This window comes from Dipodomys merriami, unplaced genomic scaffold (assembly GCF_024711535.1).
Source record: "Dipodomys merriami isolate MVZ:Mamm:240054 unplaced genomic scaffold, mDipMer1.0.p SCAF_10, whole genome shotgun sequence".
Taxonomy (NCBI): domain Eukaryota; kingdom Metazoa; phylum Chordata; class Mammalia; order Rodentia; family Heteromyidae; genus Dipodomys; species Dipodomys merriami.
In genome coordinates, this window is record NW_027202271.1 from 39,389,011 (window position 1) to 39,408,790 (window position 19,780).

Sequence of the window (19,780 nt, forward strand, 5' to 3'; positions counted from 1 at the left end):
CTTTCTATTGATCTTACTAGCTATGTCGTTTGCCATGCAGAAGCTCTGCAACTTTATGCAATCCCATTTGTCCAACCTTTCTTTAATTTTTTGTGTTTCAGGGTCTCTATTCAGAAAATATTCCATCCTGCAATGTTTTCAGAGTGTCTGCTTTGACTTCGAGGTCTTTGATCCATTTGGAGTTGATTCTGGTGCAGGGTGATATATAAGGATCTAGCTTTAGTTTTCTACATGTAGAGAGAGAGAGAGAGAAAGAAAGAGAGAGAGAAGGAAGGAAGGAAGGAAGGAAGGAAGGAAGGAAGGAAGGAAGGAAGGAAGGAAGGAAGGAAGGAAGGAAGAAAAAATTAATGAGAAACTATTAAAATGAAGATTGACAATTTATGAGCTATCATAAAAAGGAAATTTGGTACAGTTTTAAGATGGAACTTCAGATTTTGTACTGAAATAGCGGGCTTCTGTTTATATTTTAAGTAAAAGAATTCCAGAAAATAATTATTTCGTATATGTCCCTCCACCCATCCCCTGCGTTATAGATTAGATCAGCAATGGTTGATGACTCACACCACCACTACATTTTTTTTAAAAAAAAGTATTGTTTTCTGATTTCAATATTTACAAAATATGTGGAGATTAAAAAAAAAAGAAGAAGAACTTCTCATTCAGCTCCTGGGAGCTCAATCTTCCTTCCAATTTACACTCGAAATCATTTGTCCTTCAGGGGCACCTGTAGGGGAGAACTGCTCAGTCTTCCTTGGGATTGGCTGTTGCCGTGGTTACGGTTTGTTTGGAGTCTCTGGGTGCTGTTTTACTGGGAAGCCGGCGGGATTTCCTGCAGGTGGGTGAACGTGGCGCTGGGGAGCAGGTTAGCCCAGGGGCTGGGACAGCGGGACCCCTGTGGTAGGACCAGATCAACTGGACCTAATTGTGCCAGGAAAATGAGAAACTTTGAGGTGGTTGTGTGTACGCCCCAATCCCCAGCCCTTTAATTCTGTCTGAAGCATAAAGATCTATCCTGAGCATTCTCTCCAAGTACATTGATGACTCTCTCCTTTCATCCTATCCTCTCTTTTGCCTTGCTTCTGCAACCCTCATCTAGTCCCTACACGAAATCCACTGTTACTTTAGGGTTTTCTCAGTTTTACAGACGTTGAGCGTTTCTGGCTCGGGCAGCTTTTGCAGTGGTTCAATGGGAACTCGCAGTCCATTTGTGACCGCGCTGTCCTGTACTGACAACACTAGCTGCAGGTGGCCGTTGCTGGTGCCGGCCGTGCAACTGCTATTAAGTTGCGAAATAGGTACAAAGCATGCCTCCGATGGCCATGAATTGGTAGGCAAAACTAATATCTGTGCATTCATAATTTAATAGTGAATGAGTTTTAGGGCCTTGGGTGTAGCTTACTAGGTTGAGTGAGTGGCTGTCTAGTAGGTGCAGAACCCTAAGTTTGATCCTCCATGCTGTAAAGAGGTGAGTGATATTGATAGATATATAAACGGTTAACATAAATAGTTTTGATATCTTGGGTTAAATAAATATATCAACATAATTTTGCTTTTTCTATTTTCTTTTTCTATTTTTCTATTTTCTATTTCTAGAAAGAGTAAGCTTCTGTTAGTGTGCATATGTAGAAACATTGAATGGAGCTGGTCTAAAGAGTCAGTAGATGAGCAGAGGAAAACACATAGGAGATCTTTACCTTCACCATACCCTGCTGCCCCAGTTTCTTCATACAATTTTGTCCCAGCTCCCCGTTGGCCTCCCCCAAGCAGTCTCAACAGGCTTCATTGTTTATTTGCATAATTTCAAGTAATCTATTTTGACTGCATTCAACTTTCTTTTTAAGAAAGAATATTACATATCCATATCCATATACACTTTATCTATTGTCTCCCAGTGATCGTATATTGTACTTTATATAGTATGATATAACCTGAATATTGAATTGATAAAATGAACTAATCCTACTTGGATTTCTTCAGGTTTACATTTACTCATTTATATTTTTATTCTGCAAAAATTTAACTTGTATTTTAAATAAAATTTGTATTTCTATTATAAAGGTGATGTACAGAGGGGTTGCAGTTACGTAAGTCCAGTAATGAGTCCATTTCTTTTTGGACAGTGTCACTCCTCTTGCTCTCTCCCAGTTTTTCCCTCCCATCCCTACCCTCAAGTTGTACAGTTCATTTTGTTCAGTAAAATTTTAATAACCCAAAATATATTTGTTTATGCACTAGCATTTTAGCCGAAAAGTTTTAACAGTGCAAGAATCTTCTTTGTTGCCTCTTCATAAATGTAACTTCCACCTTCCTGCCATATCCACATTCCAAACTGTCTGATCATTACTTTGTCATCCAGTTATAAAATTTTGATATTTCAAAAATGTTATGTACATACAATGGTACAAGATGTTACTTTACATAGCACAGTTTTTGTAGAGAGATTTATGGAGATTTATCTGTGATTTATGGAGATTTATCACATACCTCAGTACATGTATCTTTCTCTCTCATTGTTGCAGAACTGTTAGCATTAGGCCAACATTCTACCACTCAACTATATCCCTTGCCTGGTAGTTCATCCTTTGCATTGGTGAATAATGTTTGTAGTGTGGCTACACTGGAGTTTATGTAATTGTTCACCTATTGAGGAAAACTATGATCATTATCAGTTTAGAATTTGTCTGAATAAAGCTGTTATATGTTTTCATGTACAAGTTTTAGTGTAAATATTAGTTTTCTCTTGTATAGCTGCTCAGGAGTTCAGAAACGCATAAGAATATGTCTGATTAAATACTTATGTGTGAAAGAAAGGTATGTCAGGTCTACAGCTAGAGGAGATCCCAGCACAGGCTTTGTTTTTCAACATGGGAGTGACTTGTCATGCTTATGTGGAGGCCAAAGGAGTGAAATTCATGAAGGAGCATAAAGAATAAGGAGTGGACCACAGTTCAATAGATTAAAAAGCTGTCAGACTCAGAGTTTAGGTAGAGGATGCACCTTAGGACTAGTACCAAGAGGCTTTTTCTTCACTAGTAGGGTAAGAAGGGCTTTCATGAAGGAAATAGGCAAACAAGGGTGTTTTGTCTTCTTTATTTAACTAGAATATAAACTCTGAGAGAATGTGAGTGTTTCATTTAATCAAATTGAATACAGCACCTAACATTGCTCTAAATGTAGGATGCATATGGCAGGATTTCAGAAACTTGGTTTTGAGTCAAATGAGTAAAATAGGTCATTACAAGGAAGGAATAAAGGAACAATGAGACGACAGTTGAAATTCCAAAAACATTATAAAAGAATGAATACTTGGATGAATGTCTTAGAAAATTGTAGCTTACTAATATTTTTACCAGGATTTGCAGAAGACACACAAGACCAAAGATATATTGCATGGAAACTCATACACATGTACACACACACACACACACACACACACACACACACACACACACACTCAAACACACACACACACACTTCTTTATCCTACCTTAATTTTCCATTCTTTCCTATATCATGAAAATTTGCTGATTAGGAAACATTAACATTTTGTGATCAGCTAACATGTCTGGATGTACGATTTGAAGACTTTGGGAATAGCTGATGTGTAGCAGGATTGCTGGGGAAGTACACAACTAGATTGAATATGGAAACCTGTGTAATGGGAAGAGCATTAACTTGGATTCCACACTTCTGTGTTAAGATCCTGTCCCTTTTATTAAGTAGAATAAATACCATTGAGTAACCACATACATACATACATACCACAGGCATACATACATACACGATGGTAGTAGTTTCTTAAATATGTTAAATTTTTCTGAAGATCATCAGTCACCTAATTTTATGCTCTAATGCCTAGCTTGTCATGGTTATTCAGTACATGAGAACTATAGATGGCAGTAGCAGTGACATGAAAATCATAATGATGTTGTGAAGATATATAATATACTACTTAGGACCCCTAGACATATTAAGCATTTAACACAATAAGCCCATAGATTAAATGCCATATATTATGTAATGTGTTATATAACCAAAAGCATATGACCATTTATAAGAGAATTACTAAAAATGAATCCATAAATACAAACTAGACATATATGTCTGCCATATATAGATCTAAGTTGTTCTCTTTTGGGTAGGAGTACTGGAGCTTGAAATCAGGGCTTCCCATTAGCTATGCAAGTGTTCTACTTGAGTCATGCCTCTGATCTTTTTGTTATGCCTAAATTTGAGATAGAGACAGGCTAGTGTCCTGAAATGATCTGGACAAAAATCCTATATGACAGATTTCCTGGCCTTTGTCTGTTAAAATAGAGGTCACAAAAGTGACTTGGAACTATGATCCTTCTGATTCACCCTCCTGTGTAGCTGCTATCTGGCATGGCAAATGCATACTACTGCTCCAAAAGTATTGGATGAGATAAGAGTCTTGTGAATATTTTTCTTGAGCTAACCTCAAACTATGATCCTCCCAACCTCCAACTCTCAAATATTCATTATTACAGGTTTGGGCCATTGATCAAGTTTTTTCTTATGTGTATTTTAATATTTAACTATTCAAGTGGTTCAAAGACTTGTGTGAAAAAATTGCATTTGAGTAGAAGTTTTTCATTCAAACGTACTGATTCTGGCAGGTAAACTGATCTGTTCTATGTATTTTTTTCCTTGTAGAAGTATAGTAATATTTTATGCAACCATAATAATGTGTGATCAAAGTATGTGAACTTAAAACCTGTAAGCTGGGCACTGGTAGCTCATTCCTGTAATCCTAGATACTCAAGAGGATCAAAGCCAGCATGGATAGCAAAGTCCATAAAACTCCTATCTCTAGTTAGCCAACAAAAGTGAGAAGTGATATTGTTGCTTTATGTGTGAAAGCTCAGAGATAGTGCCTAGACCCTGAGTTCAAGCCCTGAGACGAGGGCACACACACACACACACACACACACACACACACACACACACACACACACACACACACACACACACACACTCACACACACAGAAGTATGTTTACATGTTTACCTGGGATATATTGGATTGACGACATAAAAAAATACTTTTAGAGACATATTCCCCTCTTTGTGTTTCTTTAAGAGATTCTATCTTTTGTAATGAACAATGATGGAAGAGGATGATGATTTAAAGCTTAATGAAGAAATAGAAGCTGAATTGGATAAAATCAGCATTTCCTCCTTAGAAAATTATGAAATTGAGAGTGATTCAATATCAGAAACCCCGAATGATGATAGTGATGCTGTGAGTGTTAAGTGTTTCACTTTTATGCCTTTTAACACAACTGAGATTTTGAGGAAAAAATAATTTCTTTCTGTGACTTACATTTAACTCATTAGCTTATCATCAATGCTATAAATAAATATACATTGTTAGATATTAAAATTTGTAAAATAAATTGAACCTAGAAGATTATATCTACATGTAGACATGTGCATTTTGTGAAATTGGACTATTATATATGTGTGTATTTCTATCTATTTTAAATTTTTTACTTGTGAGCATTTTGATAGAATTTAAAACTACATAAAATAAAAAATGTAAGAAAATTTTAGAACTCTTAAGAATAGTTTGTGATGCTAATAGCAATGTGTATACAACCATAACTTCAAAAATACAGAATTAAAATGTACAGTTCTCTTTCAAAATGATAATTTATTATTTAAAATAAATATTGCTCAAGCAAAAAATGTTTGGCTGATTACAAAATGAATATAAAATGTCAAGAGCTGAATCCTATTCGTAGATAGAGAAAAAAAACTAGCTGAAGATCTCTAATGGAACACATCAAAACCCGTAATGGCATAAAGCATTTTTTAATGAAATCAAACACATGTACTTCTTTTTCTTGAGGAACATCTGTGTTGATTCAGTCACATAATGTTTTAGGTCCTTCAATGAAGTTTTAGTCATCTAGAAATAGAAAATTGTAGCTTTCAGATTGTTGTTAAAGTTATTCCTAGATATCTTTAAGTGTTTATTATTATTGATATTATTTCTTGTATTTTCTTTTTGTGCTACTGGAGCTTGAATCAGGGGCATTGAGCTCACTCATTTTGCCTGCACACAGCTGGTACTCTATCATTCTCGTTGTGCCTTCATTCTTATTTTTCATGGCTATTTTAGAGATGGAGTTTCTTGGATTTTTCTGCTTGGGCTAGCATCGAATCACAGTCCTTTCATGTCAGTTTCCTGGATAGGTAGATTACAGATGTGAACCACTTATGTCCAGCTTGCATTATATTTTGTAACTACTTATAGTAATTGTGGAAGAAAAAGCTACAATTTTTAAGTCTTCCATGATGATGTGTATATATTTGGAAAATATACAAATTGACTTAAATTTGTTATATTGGTAGATATTCCATAATAGTTCATAAATTTTACGAACTTTATGTATGATGATCACAATTAAAGTTTTACAGTACATTATATATTTTCATAAAGTATTATTTGCATGTTATATTTTGGAATAAATCTGAAGTTTAGATTAATGTTTGGTCATATTTATTGAAAGTTGTAATCTAAAAATATACACAACTAGTAAAGGCATGTAAAAAGCCCATAATTAATATAATAGTAGGGTAAACCTATACATATATTACACATATATGTATGTGTATATGTTGTGCATAGATAACTCTTAGTTACTTTTCTTAATTTTCCAGAAACATATGACCACTTGAAATTCAAAAGCAAATCTAGTCTGTATAGAGTTTTTAATTTATCTCTACATTTTGTTCCAAATTTTGGTGTTAAATGAAATGTGCAATATTAGACATTTAATTTTGACAGTAATTTCTTAAATTGCTTATTTATTATTCAAATTTTAGGATTTAGATGAATTACCAGAGTCAGTTCTTCACTGTATTAATGTCATAAAGAACAAGAGTAAGACTGCTGAAGAGCTCATTCTTCAGGATGTAGAAGATTTCAGTGCTTTAAGTAAGCATTTTGTTCTACTGATTGGCAGATATGGTTTCTGCAATTATGAATAGATTATAATTTGGAAAACTAAGTTGTTTAAAGATTTTACTTCTTGTAACCTATATGCATATACATTTATCTCAAATATATTTTCAAGATGTTAGGCTAATGGATATGGTTTGTTTATTCATTCTTTCTTTTTTGTTTCTAATAAATACTAACCAACAAAACTTAGGCAGACTTAATTATTACCAGACAGTACATTGTTTTTAAATGAAAATATAATAATCATGGAATTACTTTTAAAGTATTTACTTTAAAAGCCTGAATTACTTTCAAAGATTACTTTAAAAGTATTTTCCTGCACTGAGTATTTTACTTCTTAGAATTATTTTAGTACTAAGTGATCAAAGATTTATCTGGCATTAAATATGTCTGGATATATCATGAAAAATGACACCAAACTGAACACACAACAGTACTTCAGTTTGTCCAATGATAGATCCACTAAAAAACCTTAGGCAAGTATTCACATAAATTTATTCATGATATACTATGATAAAACATTTTAAAATTCAGTGTACGTTATTCAAATAGATGTTATGAGATGTATTTTCATAGGTATTAACTTATGCAATATTGTTGTACATCAGAATCTCTCCTAGCCACTGAAAATCTAGCAGTGAACAGAATAGGCAAGAGTCTTTGCAGTCTCACACTCTCTTGCCACTTGAGACAGAACATAAACAGATAAATATGTAATGTTTCAACAGTGATAACTGCTATGAAAGAAAAAGCTCAAGTCAAGGGAACAGTGTTAGCAAGTGCTACTTTAAATGGTGTAAACCTGCAGCGGTCTCTAGAAGAAGGTAGTGTTTGACAACAACCTCCATGAGTGAAGAGATAAGGCATATAGGTAGCTGGAAACCCAGAGTTCCTCAGCAGGGAACTATAAAGGCCAAGCACACTGAGTGAACTTTGCTTGAAGACCCACAAGTAATTCATTTTCTTTGTATCTGTGGAAAGAAATAGGGCTTGGATCACATAGGGCTCTAAGAAAACCTCATGTAATGGTTGAACTTTGGAGTGAGCAATGACAATAGTTGACTTGTAGGTGACTCTTATGATTTATTTTCACTGAGGCTTATATAATGAAAATATGTAGAAAATTATGATTAAACCAAAAAATGATGAATTCAAGAAAATTGAAGTTAGTTACAGAAAAGGAGGTATACTGCACTGACAACACTTATCCTGAGAGATCCAACCAAATGGTTTGGGTGATATCAATGAAGAAAATATCTTTCCCAGAAAATTGTTAAAATAGACAAAAAAATTTGTAATTGGATTCATGCAATGAATCAAGAACAAAAATTTCACATTAAGTAGCTCATTCACTAAAAACTACACGTTTTAAATAAAAACTGTGTAAAACCAAAACAGAAGAAACTGAAGGCTAATTTTATTTACGAATAAAGACACATGGGTTGACATTTTCCATTTCAATAAACAACTATTCAGCTACTTTAAGTATTACGTTTTAAAATTTTTATTACCTTTAAGTCGTTGAACAAAGGAGTTTGTGTTTAACAAAACAGTTTATGAATACAATGCATCTTGATCAGTGTCACTTCTTTTTGTTTTTATGTGTGTAAAGTAAATATTCTAGATGTGCACCACCAAATTGGTGGCTTAAAAAAAAAACTTATATTTTCTTTCTTTGTTTTTTTTTTTCTTTTTGGTTGGTTGTGGGGCTTGAAATATAGGCCTGGGCGCTCTCCCTGATCTCTTCAGCTCAAGGCAAGCGCTCTACCACTTGAGCCACAGTGACACTTCCAATTTTCTGGTGGATAAGTGGAGATAAGAGTCTCAGAGACTTTCCTCCTCAGGCTGGCTTTGAACTGCAATCCTTAGATCTCAGCCTCTTGAGTAGCTAGGATTACAGGCACAAGCCACCAGCGCCTGGCACACTTGTATTTTCTATGTGGCTCACTGAGTTGATTAGGCAAAGTGAACAGTTTTGTTGATTATGTCTATCACCTGATCACTTGATTCAACAGAAATTCCCAAGAAGACTCATTTGAATAGTTTAAAGTTCTATGTTTTGTGTGCTTTGAGAAGTTCAGATATAGCTAACAGTGGGAAGCATGGCACTTGAATTCTAAAGTGCATCCCAAGACAAATTACCACAGGCTACACTTCTACCAAAACCTGATATTTGCACACAGTCAGATTTGGTTCTAGCCAGGAGGTAGCTAAGTAAGTTACATACACCAGGAGTTACTGTTCTTTGGGATAGCCTTCTTTGCAGATTAGCTGCTATAATAAATAATATAATTATTAATAGGACTGAGGAGACCTTCTCTAGAACGAAAAACTCAGGTATACAAATGATGAAGGTTGTAAGGTAGTAAGTATTGACAGAAAAAATGGTTCACTGTCAAGGTAATTTGTTACTAGAAAATATTAGCATTATATAACACATTCGTTAAAAGAAATGTAGAAAACTTCTTATAATCTTTGTTTGTCAATGTTTTTCTGTTCAAACAGAAAAATATTGTAGAAAACATTCTGTTCTGTTCTGTTTTATTTTTCTGTTTTACTGTTAGTGACCAAGAAAGTACTCTGATACAAACTAAGATTAAAGAAGGAATTTTGACATGTACTTTAACATTTAGAATCACAATATTATTTTCCATTTTTCTAGGCTGCATTTATGGAACTAATAAGCCTATGCATTTAAGGCTAGGATCGTCAGCTGAATCAAAAGAAAATTCTGAGCAGTTAATGAAGGTATATGTTCAATACTTGACTGAAAGTACTCAATAATATAGTTATAACTTATCTTTTCTCATATGATTTCAATGTGTTTATGATCATTGATTTACAATGCTGTTTAATTATTTTAATATTTCTCTAAAATAGCATACAAAATTACATCAATTTCAGTCTTTAAAATATTGAAAATGAGCCCTTAGTATTTGGGAATTTTAATGTTCAGAAGGTAAAAGTGTATACTTATACTGCATAATATTTTCTTCAAGTCAGTAATGAAAACAATAAATACTTCATAGTAATTATCAACTTCCTAAGAATTGTACAGAGATTTTAAATATTGTACAAAAACTTTAAATTCAGAAAATGTTATATTAGCTTAGAAGATAAAGAAAAAGTCTCTTAAAATAGAGCAAAGGAAAGACTAGCATTTTTATCAGAATAAAGTGCCATAAATATGTTAAAAGAAACGTCACTTTTCCAGATTAACTTCTTGGATTCATTTTAGTCTCAATATTTATTTTTCTTTAACTCTGTTCCTCCTCCCCGAGATATTTGTTGTAACTTGAAAATTTTGTGTATGTCTCTTGCTTGTTTTTTTTTGAAATAGTGCCTATAAATGATCATATTACTACTTCATTGGAACAAATATTTTATATTTTCCTATCTAGAGTATCACGGAAACAAAATTATGGAAATGTGTTAATCAAATTTTTGAGATGCATAATTGAGATTGAAATAAAGAATACTTAGTTTTCATTTTATCATATTGACCATATTAAATTTTATACATGAACAGTAATTGCAAGTAAGAGCAATATAAGTGAATTAGGAAGATGACAATTATTAATAGAAATATTTTGAAATGATTTTCAGGCAGACTAACTGAATATTGTAGATTAATTTAAAGAATGAATATAGCTTGCCAAAATATTAAGAGGACAAAAGTCTTATTATATGAGAAAATGTTTTTATTTGTAAGGAAAATAATTACCAGTATGCTGCAAATTTTACATACATTTATATAAAATTCTCAGTATGTGTGTGTTTGTGTGTATAGTACATCATTAAAACTAAACATTAGTCTTATGGAACAGTTGTAGAAGAAGCCTAGGAGAATGCATTTGCTAATTTAGTAATTCTACTATTTAAGCTATTTCCCAGCAATTTTATTTAGTTTTTAAATTTCGTATTTGAGATAACGTTTCATTAATTTTGATTCATTTGGACTAGAACTCACAATCCTTCTTTCTCCATATCTTGGGATTACAGATGCACCACCATGTCTGGAATTTGTTTTTGTTTTCTTTAATTATTGTTATTTTTTTAATCTCTTAGATGCTAGCTCAAATAGAAAAGGAAGAATTTTTCCGAAGTAGAACCTGTTGTTCCAGTTTAGACTCTGTTTGTGAGCCTGACCCTTGTGATTTGTCTTTGGATGAACAAGTTTTGCCAGGTCAGCTAACTTGTTTAATAATATTTTTGATAATATTTTTATGGCTGATCAAAGGTACTTGAAAAAAGATTTACACAGTTTTCTTTGTGACACTTGCAAAAACACACTTACATGGGTGAAAGACATTATGCATTTGTATTGCTTAATTACATGTTTTTGTAATTTCTTTATGCCTTTATGAAATTATATATATATATCTTTATTTCTTTATGAAATTATATAATTAATCTTGAGCTTAAATATCTCTTAACTACATCACCTAACAATCACTTTAACTATGAACACACACATTTTTACATTGATATTTATAAAACATTTAAGTCACATGATTTGACTGCTTTATTGACCACATCAGAAGTTCCGTGTACAGCCAAAAACGTATATTTTCCATATTATCCCTCTTCCATTGAAAATGTGCTGACATTTATTTCTACATTACTCCTGCACATGAAGTTTGATCAATTTTGACAAGCTTTGTGGTAGGGACTCTACTGTTGTTCATTTCTATGAATGTAGATGATGCTGACGTAAGCTGTGGATACTTGGAAGTGGAAGAACGATGTCGACAGTCGTTCCAAGCTTGGCAAGAGAAGCAAAAAGAACTAGAAGACAAAGAGACTGAAATTCTCCAAGCTCAGAGGGACAGAGAAAAAAAAGAATTTGAAGAAGAAGAAGAAAAGAGACATTGCTGGCTGAAACAGTTTGAGGTTGAAAAGGAAAAACTAGAGAATATTCAGAAGGTACTTTTGTTTTGTTTTTTTTCCCCCCATTTTTCAAAATTAGTATGGCTACCAAAGAGTGTTGATATTTGGATATTATGAGTTGAGGGTGATGTGATAGCTTTTAACTTAAGATAATGAACAAAGTTGTCTGTGCATTAAGTTGCTTGACTCATTTTCATGGAAGTTGTTGAATTTGCTGTTACTGTTTTACATCTTGCAGTTTCGAAGGTCATCCTACACAGTCTGAAATTTATCGTATAAACTGTAGCCTTTTTTACACCGGTCTCATCATGAGGAACGATGATAGAGATTTAATCTTTCAATATCTTGCCTATGTGAGCTGCAAATACCCCATTATATAAATCATAACTAGTTGAAGTAATTCCATCATTCATGTGACATTTTGTTTCCTGGTGCTGAATTCAGCTAATTTCTTGGACTATCAGGAGTTTGTGTTTGTTTTTGCTTCTGAGATAAGTCATCATAATGAGAATTTTCACATGATAGATTGTAGGATGCTATTTGCAAGCTGTAAAGATCATGGAATGTTCATATAACAGACAAGGCAAAAATCATAGATAATTCTTTTTTAAAATCAAAGAATTACAAATTGTATTAGTCACAGACTTATAATTTAAGAAGATATGACAATACCAGATTTAACGAATTCTTTGGTGCACTGTACTTTACTTTTGTGCTTGAAAGTTTTCGAATTGGGCTATTGTATAATTTTATGACATACTCTATACAGTCTCTCTCTATTTCCATATATTCTATATAGACTTCTATATATACATAGTCTATATATATTTCCATTCCAGTTATTTTTGTGTTTTTTGCTAACTTTCTCTCCCACTATAAAAAAATCCCTATCATAAATTGAAGGAATTTCACCAACACCTCTCTGATCCTTATTAGTAAGTGATGGTATATTTTTTGCATCAATCACAAGCTTCTTTTTTTGCTGTCTGTATCTATCTGGCGTAATCTATATTTGCTTTGCTTTTTCTCAAAAAGAAAAGTAATTTCCTTCTTCCAATGTTCTTTTTCCCCTTTTCTGTTTTATATTCTGCTATTGTCAACATACTCAGATTTTTAATGTATGCCTGAACATCTTTATCAATTTCCCTTTTTTAAATCAATATGTTCAATTTTCTTGCATCCTAAAAAATACAAGATCACATTAGTTCTCTTATTTTAGATGCTCTTGACAAAAGAAAACAATTTATTCCCTCTCATCTCTTACTCTTATCATAAAGTTTCCTGACCACTCTTATTTTTGACTTGTAGCAATTTATGCCAATGTTTTCTTTTAAAAAATGTTTCTCTATTTACCTTTCATTGATTTCTATTGAATAAAATTGTCTGGATTATCTTCCTAGAGTTTTTCCTATATATAAATTTTGAAATTTGAAAATCTTTATCTCATAAATTATAATCCTTCCCTCTTTCGTATATTATTTCTTAAACTTTTCTCTTGATAGTCTCATCCATGTATGTAGTTATTCAGACTCAAGTCTACATTTATAGCAAATTTAAATAGACTATGTAACTTCTGTAATTGTTACTAGAACTCATAACTTCAAGTATCTCATTCTCTAGCATTAATTTTAATAAACAAAACTTTTATAATTAGTCCATGCTAATGAACCAAAATGATAAGATCACATTTTTGTGTGTGTGAAAATACTGGACAGAGGGTTTACAATTACATGAGCAAGGTAATGAGTACTTTCTTATCAAGCATTGTTGCCTCCTCCTTTGTTTCCCCTTCCCATCTCTTCCCATCTCCCCAAACCCCCACTGTTTTTTTCCATTTCTCCCCTATAGTCTCTTAGTACTTTCTTGCAGTTTTCTTAGTATCTAGTTAAAATATGTACTCTATTTTTTAATTGTTCTACTAGCTTTGGTTTTATATTCTTCAAATTCAGACAACTTTAGTGTTGTTTATAAATATATGTTCTGAGGGTCATATATAATTAACATAATGCTTGTTTCACTATTATGAAATAGTGAAATAAATAAAAATAAAATTTTACTTTTGATATGTTCAGGAAGAACAAGAAAAGATGGATGATGAACTTCATAAAGAAGAGAAAATGTGGAAAGAGAAATTTAAACAGCATGAGGTATCTATTGATTGTTTCAAATCAATACATTATGAATTTCTCTTTTGATATATATTTTTATGTTTGAATTAAATACTATATCTAAGTGGTATAGAATCCAAATGTTAGATTATGTGGAGCCATTATAATATGTATAATGATCAATGAAAAAATAAGTAAACTGATAGCACAAAAAGACAATTATAATCTATAATGAAGCATGCTTTAGAGTTTAAATAATAAATGTGAAAATTAAAATGAACTGATAAGTTGGATACTATATTGGACATAGAAAATTAGAACATTAGTTGAAAAAGAGGAGAATTCAATAGCAAATACCTAAATTAATAACACATATAGGACATAATAAGAAGGGCAGGAAAGATTCAAAGAAAGATATAAAATATATATGGCAGTAATCTTGTAAGGGGAAAAGTAAAGGGTTATAACAGTTGTAGTGGATAAGGAAAAATGAACAACACAAATTCAATTTGTAAGAAAAAAGGAAGAACCCAACAAACTCAAGCTGGACATTCAAAAATGACAAATTATCCACAAATAGTATAGATGCAACAAAATTATAGCCAAGTATTTAGTAGTGCACCTACTAAAATTCAAGAAGAACCTATAAGAAAAGGAAACCTAGAAAAGAACCAGAAGAAAGGGTAAATTATTTTCTGACTTCACGAGTAAAGCTGAGGAAGGAAAGAGACAATAGAGCAAGGTGCTGAGTGCTTACAGCTTGTTTGCTCAGACAGTTTTTGGGGTCCCGAGTCTTCCTCTGATTTTTGGACTAGTTTTACATTTCCTAGAATATCTATTTAAAATGTTGTAAACCACATTTTCAATGGTTAATTCTCTCAATCTTCCCACAGCTGAAAATGTTCATATTTTTCTTTCCAAATTAAACATTTTCTCTATTTGATTATAAGACTCAGATTTACTTATATGTGTTTTAAAGTTGTGATAATGTGTGCACTTATTAATTTTATCAACTGTAAATGTCATGCTTCTTCTTGGCTAGTTTATTTTTATGTGAGATTATTATTATTTAAAATCTATTCTCTGAAGATATTTATTGTTATCCAGCTTTCCCATTCTCTTTTCTCAGAAACTGACTATTCCTCCTTTTTATTGAATACATTGTACTATTTATTTTAGTTTTCAGATTCTACTGACAGTATTTTTCATCTAACTCAAAATTCACTTACCAACTTGAGATGAGAAAAGGTTAGATATGCAAATTCGTAGGTTCTTAATACTGTTTATACATATGGACTAACTGAGCTTCTTTATTAAAGGTTTAATCTCAGAAATTATGAAGACTTCTACATGAATTTGACCTTTGGTTTTCATTGCTGTGCTTATGTCATGCTGATTTCACGTGTGTGTGTGTGTGTGTGTGTGTGTGTGTGTGTGTGTGTGTGTGTGTGTGTGTGTGTGTGTGTATGTGTGTGTGTGTTTTGGGGGATTATTAGAGATTGAACCCAGGACCTTGTGACTTTCCCACTTGAATCTCATCTGTAGCTCTGTGGCTTTTACTCTGTTTTTGAGATGGTATCTCATTAGCTTTTCCCTAGGCTAGCCTCAAACTATGGTTTTAACTCTGCCTTCCCAGGAGTCAGGATTACAGAAGTGTCCACTATGCCCAATTGATTTCATGTGCTTTCTTACCAGCAGAGAATTCTTTAATTTATACAAAGGTGGCTAATAATGGTAGTGTGTTATTAATTTCCAATACAGTCCACTGTCTTATGTATTTTAAATATTCTTTGTAATAAATCACTTTAGTTCCTTTGAGTGAATATTATAGTAATTTTATTCTAATTTTAGGTTTAGCATTGTTTTAAAACTATTAGGGTAGTTGATATTCTAATAACCTTTCACATTTAGTTTATGCTGACTACTATTTATCTTCCTTTATTTTAGGAATTTATAAGAAACTTGAATTTACAAATGGAAGAAGAAAGAATAAAATTTAATGACTTCCAGGAAAAAGAAAAAAATCGTTTGTTAAAATTGCATCATGATGCAGCTGTAAAAATCCAGGCTACATATAAAGCATTCGTAGCCTACCAAAAATACAACCCAGTCATAAAAGAACAAATAGAAAATAAGAAGAGGAAAGCCCAAGAATTAAGGGAAAAGGAAGCAAACATCCGACAAAAGGAGGAAGAAAGACGGAAAAGGTTAGAAGAGGAAAAGAAGATAGAGAAAAAGATGAAACAGCAGAAGGAAGAAGCAAGGAAAAGGAGAGAAAAGGAATATGAAGATAAAAAGAATACCCTCAGACTAAAAAGGGAGGAACTAAGCAGTAAGGAAAAGTTAAGATTCAAGGAAGGTGCAGACCAACCGACGATAATAAGAAGTGCATTGAAGACCGGGGAATGTGAAGCCAGGCATTTCCTAGTTGCAGATTTGTCAAAGAATAAGTGTGATCTAGTCAAACATTCTATGGAGGCCCAGCCAGAGAATCAGGTACATGCGCCCTTGTGTCTAAATAGGAAATCAAACAAGAGAGAAAATGTGGACAGTCAGCTTATTTTGAAAGAATCTATACAAGTACAGTCAAATCGAGAATCTTTTGCAAAGTTAAACCTGAAAGAAAAAAATAAAAAAATAAAACATGAATCTTTAGGAAAATTGTCCAGAAAAGAAATAAAATATGAAAATATAGAGAAAATCAAATCAGATCTGAAAGTAAGTGTGAATGAACAGTTTCAACCACAAGAATTAAAGTCTCAGACACAACAAGAGGAGGGTGGAAAACATGCAATAAATGAGGCTCTCAGACAAGAAACACAAGTGTTGGGACACAGCCAAGAAATGAACGAGGTGCAAAGCAACAAAGCACAGGAATCTATCAAAGATAATCAATGGGAGATGGTGCACGTAGTAGAAAAAGAAGAGGTACTAAAAGAGAATGAAGTGAAAAGCAATGAAGCGCAGGAAATAATCAAAGACAATCAACAGGAGATGGTACAAGGACTAGAGAAAGAAGAAGTACCAGAACAGAATGTTTTACCATATGATGGAAATAATACTTCAACTCTATTGATGAAACAAAACCAACTATCACTAAAACCAGCAATTTCTGAAGCTGTCGAGGAAAATGTGAAACCACAAGTAAAAGGAACTGATTTATGCTCCAAGAAAACTGAAGAAAATGTCAAATACAATGCTCTGAAGAGTGCCATTGTAGTAGTTAACAATGCTGATGGCCAGGTAGACACAGCAGGTGACATAAACAAGCAAGAATATGTTTTTGATAGACAGGCTACTTGTGAAGATTTCGGTGCTTATAATGCATCAGCCCTCTTGGTTACTGAGGAAGTAAACACTCTTAACTGTCCAATCAAAGAAATTCCAGAAGAATGCCAGGAAAAGGCTGCTGATTGTGAAAGGACCACTACCTGCCCTCTAACAGTGTCAACGTTTTTATCTGCAGTTGAGGAAAAGAGACTATCTTGGATAAAATCATTTAAGCCTTGGTTTGATATTTTCAAGCAAAATCAAGAAAAGAAAGTTATTAAGAGAAAGAGACTTATGAAATGCCCTGTCAATATGATGCCCCCTTTGAATACTCTAGACATTCTTCAGTGTGGCCCTTGGGATACTTTACTGCAGGTATTTCAGATTTTATACCTTTTTTGAAAATATAATGTTTCTAATCTTTTTTTGTATTTCAATATTTTTTAATTGTGAAAATACCATACAGAGGGGTTACAATTACATGAGCAAGGTAATGAGTACATTTCTTGTCAAGCATTGTTGCAAGTATTGTAATATTGCCCCACGTAAGAGAAGATATAATCTTAACTTTCCAACTGAAATTATTGTTTTCAACTAATACTATTCAGAACATTGACTCTCTAAGCAATACAAAACACTTTGATTAATATTTTCAGTATAAATCAAAGCCTATGATCAAACGCTGTTTCCATTACTAAGCCTCTAAGAGTAGGAAGATCTGTATATGGTTTGAATTAGAGTAAGAAACTCATAGTTTGATATCATTCATTTATTTGTGTGAGATATAGTTTGTCAGCACTCATGATGCCCCAATTCTTGATGTGTGTGTGTGTTCATTATCTTTAAGTTGTTGAACAGAGGAATTTTAATTCAACATGTCAATTTATGATAAGTGCACCATGATTAATTTTTAAGTTGAGTATACAATCATGAGCACCTATCATTGCTAATTATCCTGCTCTTACTTTTTGACTTCCAAAGCAATGTTAGGCATGTGAATATTGTTATGTATGAATGTAAACTTTTTGTTGTTGCTGTTGCTTGTGAAGCTGGAACTCAGGGCCAGGGCACTGTCCCTGAGCTTTTAGACTAAGGCTCATAGCTGAGATAACTCAAAGCTGCTCTAAGACTAAAGCCGAGATAACCTCAGTTTCTTTTCTTTCTTCTTTTCCTTTTTCTTTCTTTCTATTTTTGAGGAGAGTATTGATAACGATTGAACGGAGGTCCTCACATTCACACTCCCAGTTTTTGTTGTTGATGTTTTTTCTGTCAGTTTCCTTTCCAGTCCTGGGACTGGGAACTCAGGGACTGGGTGCTGACCCTGAGCTTTTTTGCACTCAAGGCTAGAGCTCTACCACTGGAGCTACAGTGTCACCTGCAGTTTTTTCTGAGTAGTTTATTTTGAAGAGTCTTGTGGACTTTCCTGCCTGCCTGGGCTGGCTTCAAACCATTGTCCTCATATCTCAGCCTCCTGAGTAGCTAGGATTACAGGCATGAGCCACCAGCACCTGGCAGAATGTAAACATTTATTTTGATATAAGTTTGGAAAAATCAAATGAAGGGTGGAGAATGCATTATTGTACCATAGGAATTTTTGTGCTTATGTGTGCGCCTATACTGAGAATTGAACTCAGGGTCTCACACTCTTGCTTATCATCTTGTTCAGTGCAAGCCACATCTTCCCTTCTGGCTATTTGCTGTTTAATTGATGATAAGACACTTCTAGATTTGCCTGTTTGGACTGGCTTTGAAATGTGCACTTCAGATCTTAACCTCCGAATAGCTAGGATTACAGATGTGAGCCAACAAATGCTCAGCCATCCTAAGAAATTTAATGTTCAATATGAAAGGAAGAAATACTAGGGAGCCCCTTATATTCTAAAGCAGATATTTCCAACAAGGTCACAAGAGCATGTGTTTTTCCTGCAATGTAATGAAGTGGAACTAGATCAATTTCCTCATCTTTAATAGGTAGAACTTAAATGTGCTTATAAAGTTAATTGAAAGCAGCATGTAATTAAATCATACAAAATATAATTTATAATGTTAAGTAGCATTTATTATAATTTGAAATTCCATTTCCATTTTGTACTATAATCACTTTTCCAATTATGGAATTTATATTTGTGTTTATTCAGAGTAAATGAGCATTGCCTTTAAGTTGCTGCTATATCAATGGCTGATCATATTTTCTTTCTCAAAAGTAATGAAAAATAGTTTGTTTCAAATGTAGTTTTAGAATGAATTATTGAGAAACTTCCTAAAATAATGATGAAAGTTTCATATTTACTTGAAGGTTTAAGAATGTCAGTTATTGCCTTTATTTTCTTTTTAAATTATATTTAAGTAATTGTACAAAAGAATTGCTATGCAACAAAGCAATTATTAAGCCAGTGTACATTAACTCATTTATTTTTCCTTCAATTAACATATGATCCTCCTCATTACTGTGTAGGAATCTCTTGGATCCTGTTAAACACAGATCATAAAACTGCATGTAATATAATGCCAAATGTAATACC

The 19,780-nt window shown here is 33.0% G+C and overlaps 1 protein-coding gene across 5 annotated transcripts in view; it reads left to right on the forward strand.

Annotated features, from left to right (window-relative positions):
* The first annotated feature begins 802 nt into the window (after positions 1-802).
* The window catches only part of Lrriq1 (leucine rich repeats and IQ motif containing 1), a 149,605-nt gene continuing 130,627 nt past the window's right edge, over positions 803-19,780 (forward strand). For 4 of the 5 annotated variants that reach the window (XM_069989392.1, XM_069989370.1, XM_069989399.1 and 1 more), the window contains exons 1-8: positions 803-835; positions 5,101-5,262; positions 6,852-6,963; positions 9,653-9,738; positions 11,059-11,176; positions 11,693-11,916; positions 13,953-14,027; positions 15,936-17,633. In XM_069989392.1, the coding sequence (XP_069845493.1) occupies positions 5,125-5,262; positions 6,852-6,963; positions 9,653-9,738; positions 11,059-11,176; positions 11,693-11,916; positions 13,953-14,027; positions 15,936-17,633 (2,451 nt within the window). In that variant the 5' untranslated portion in view covers positions 803-835; positions 5,101-5,124. Of the gene's footprint in view, positions 836-1,447; positions 1,466-5,100; positions 5,263-6,851; positions 6,964-9,652; positions 9,739-11,058; positions 11,177-11,692; positions 11,917-13,952; positions 14,028-15,935; positions 17,634-19,780 lie in introns of those variants that run through there. The other variant, XM_069989380.1, reaches the window with a different exon arrangement.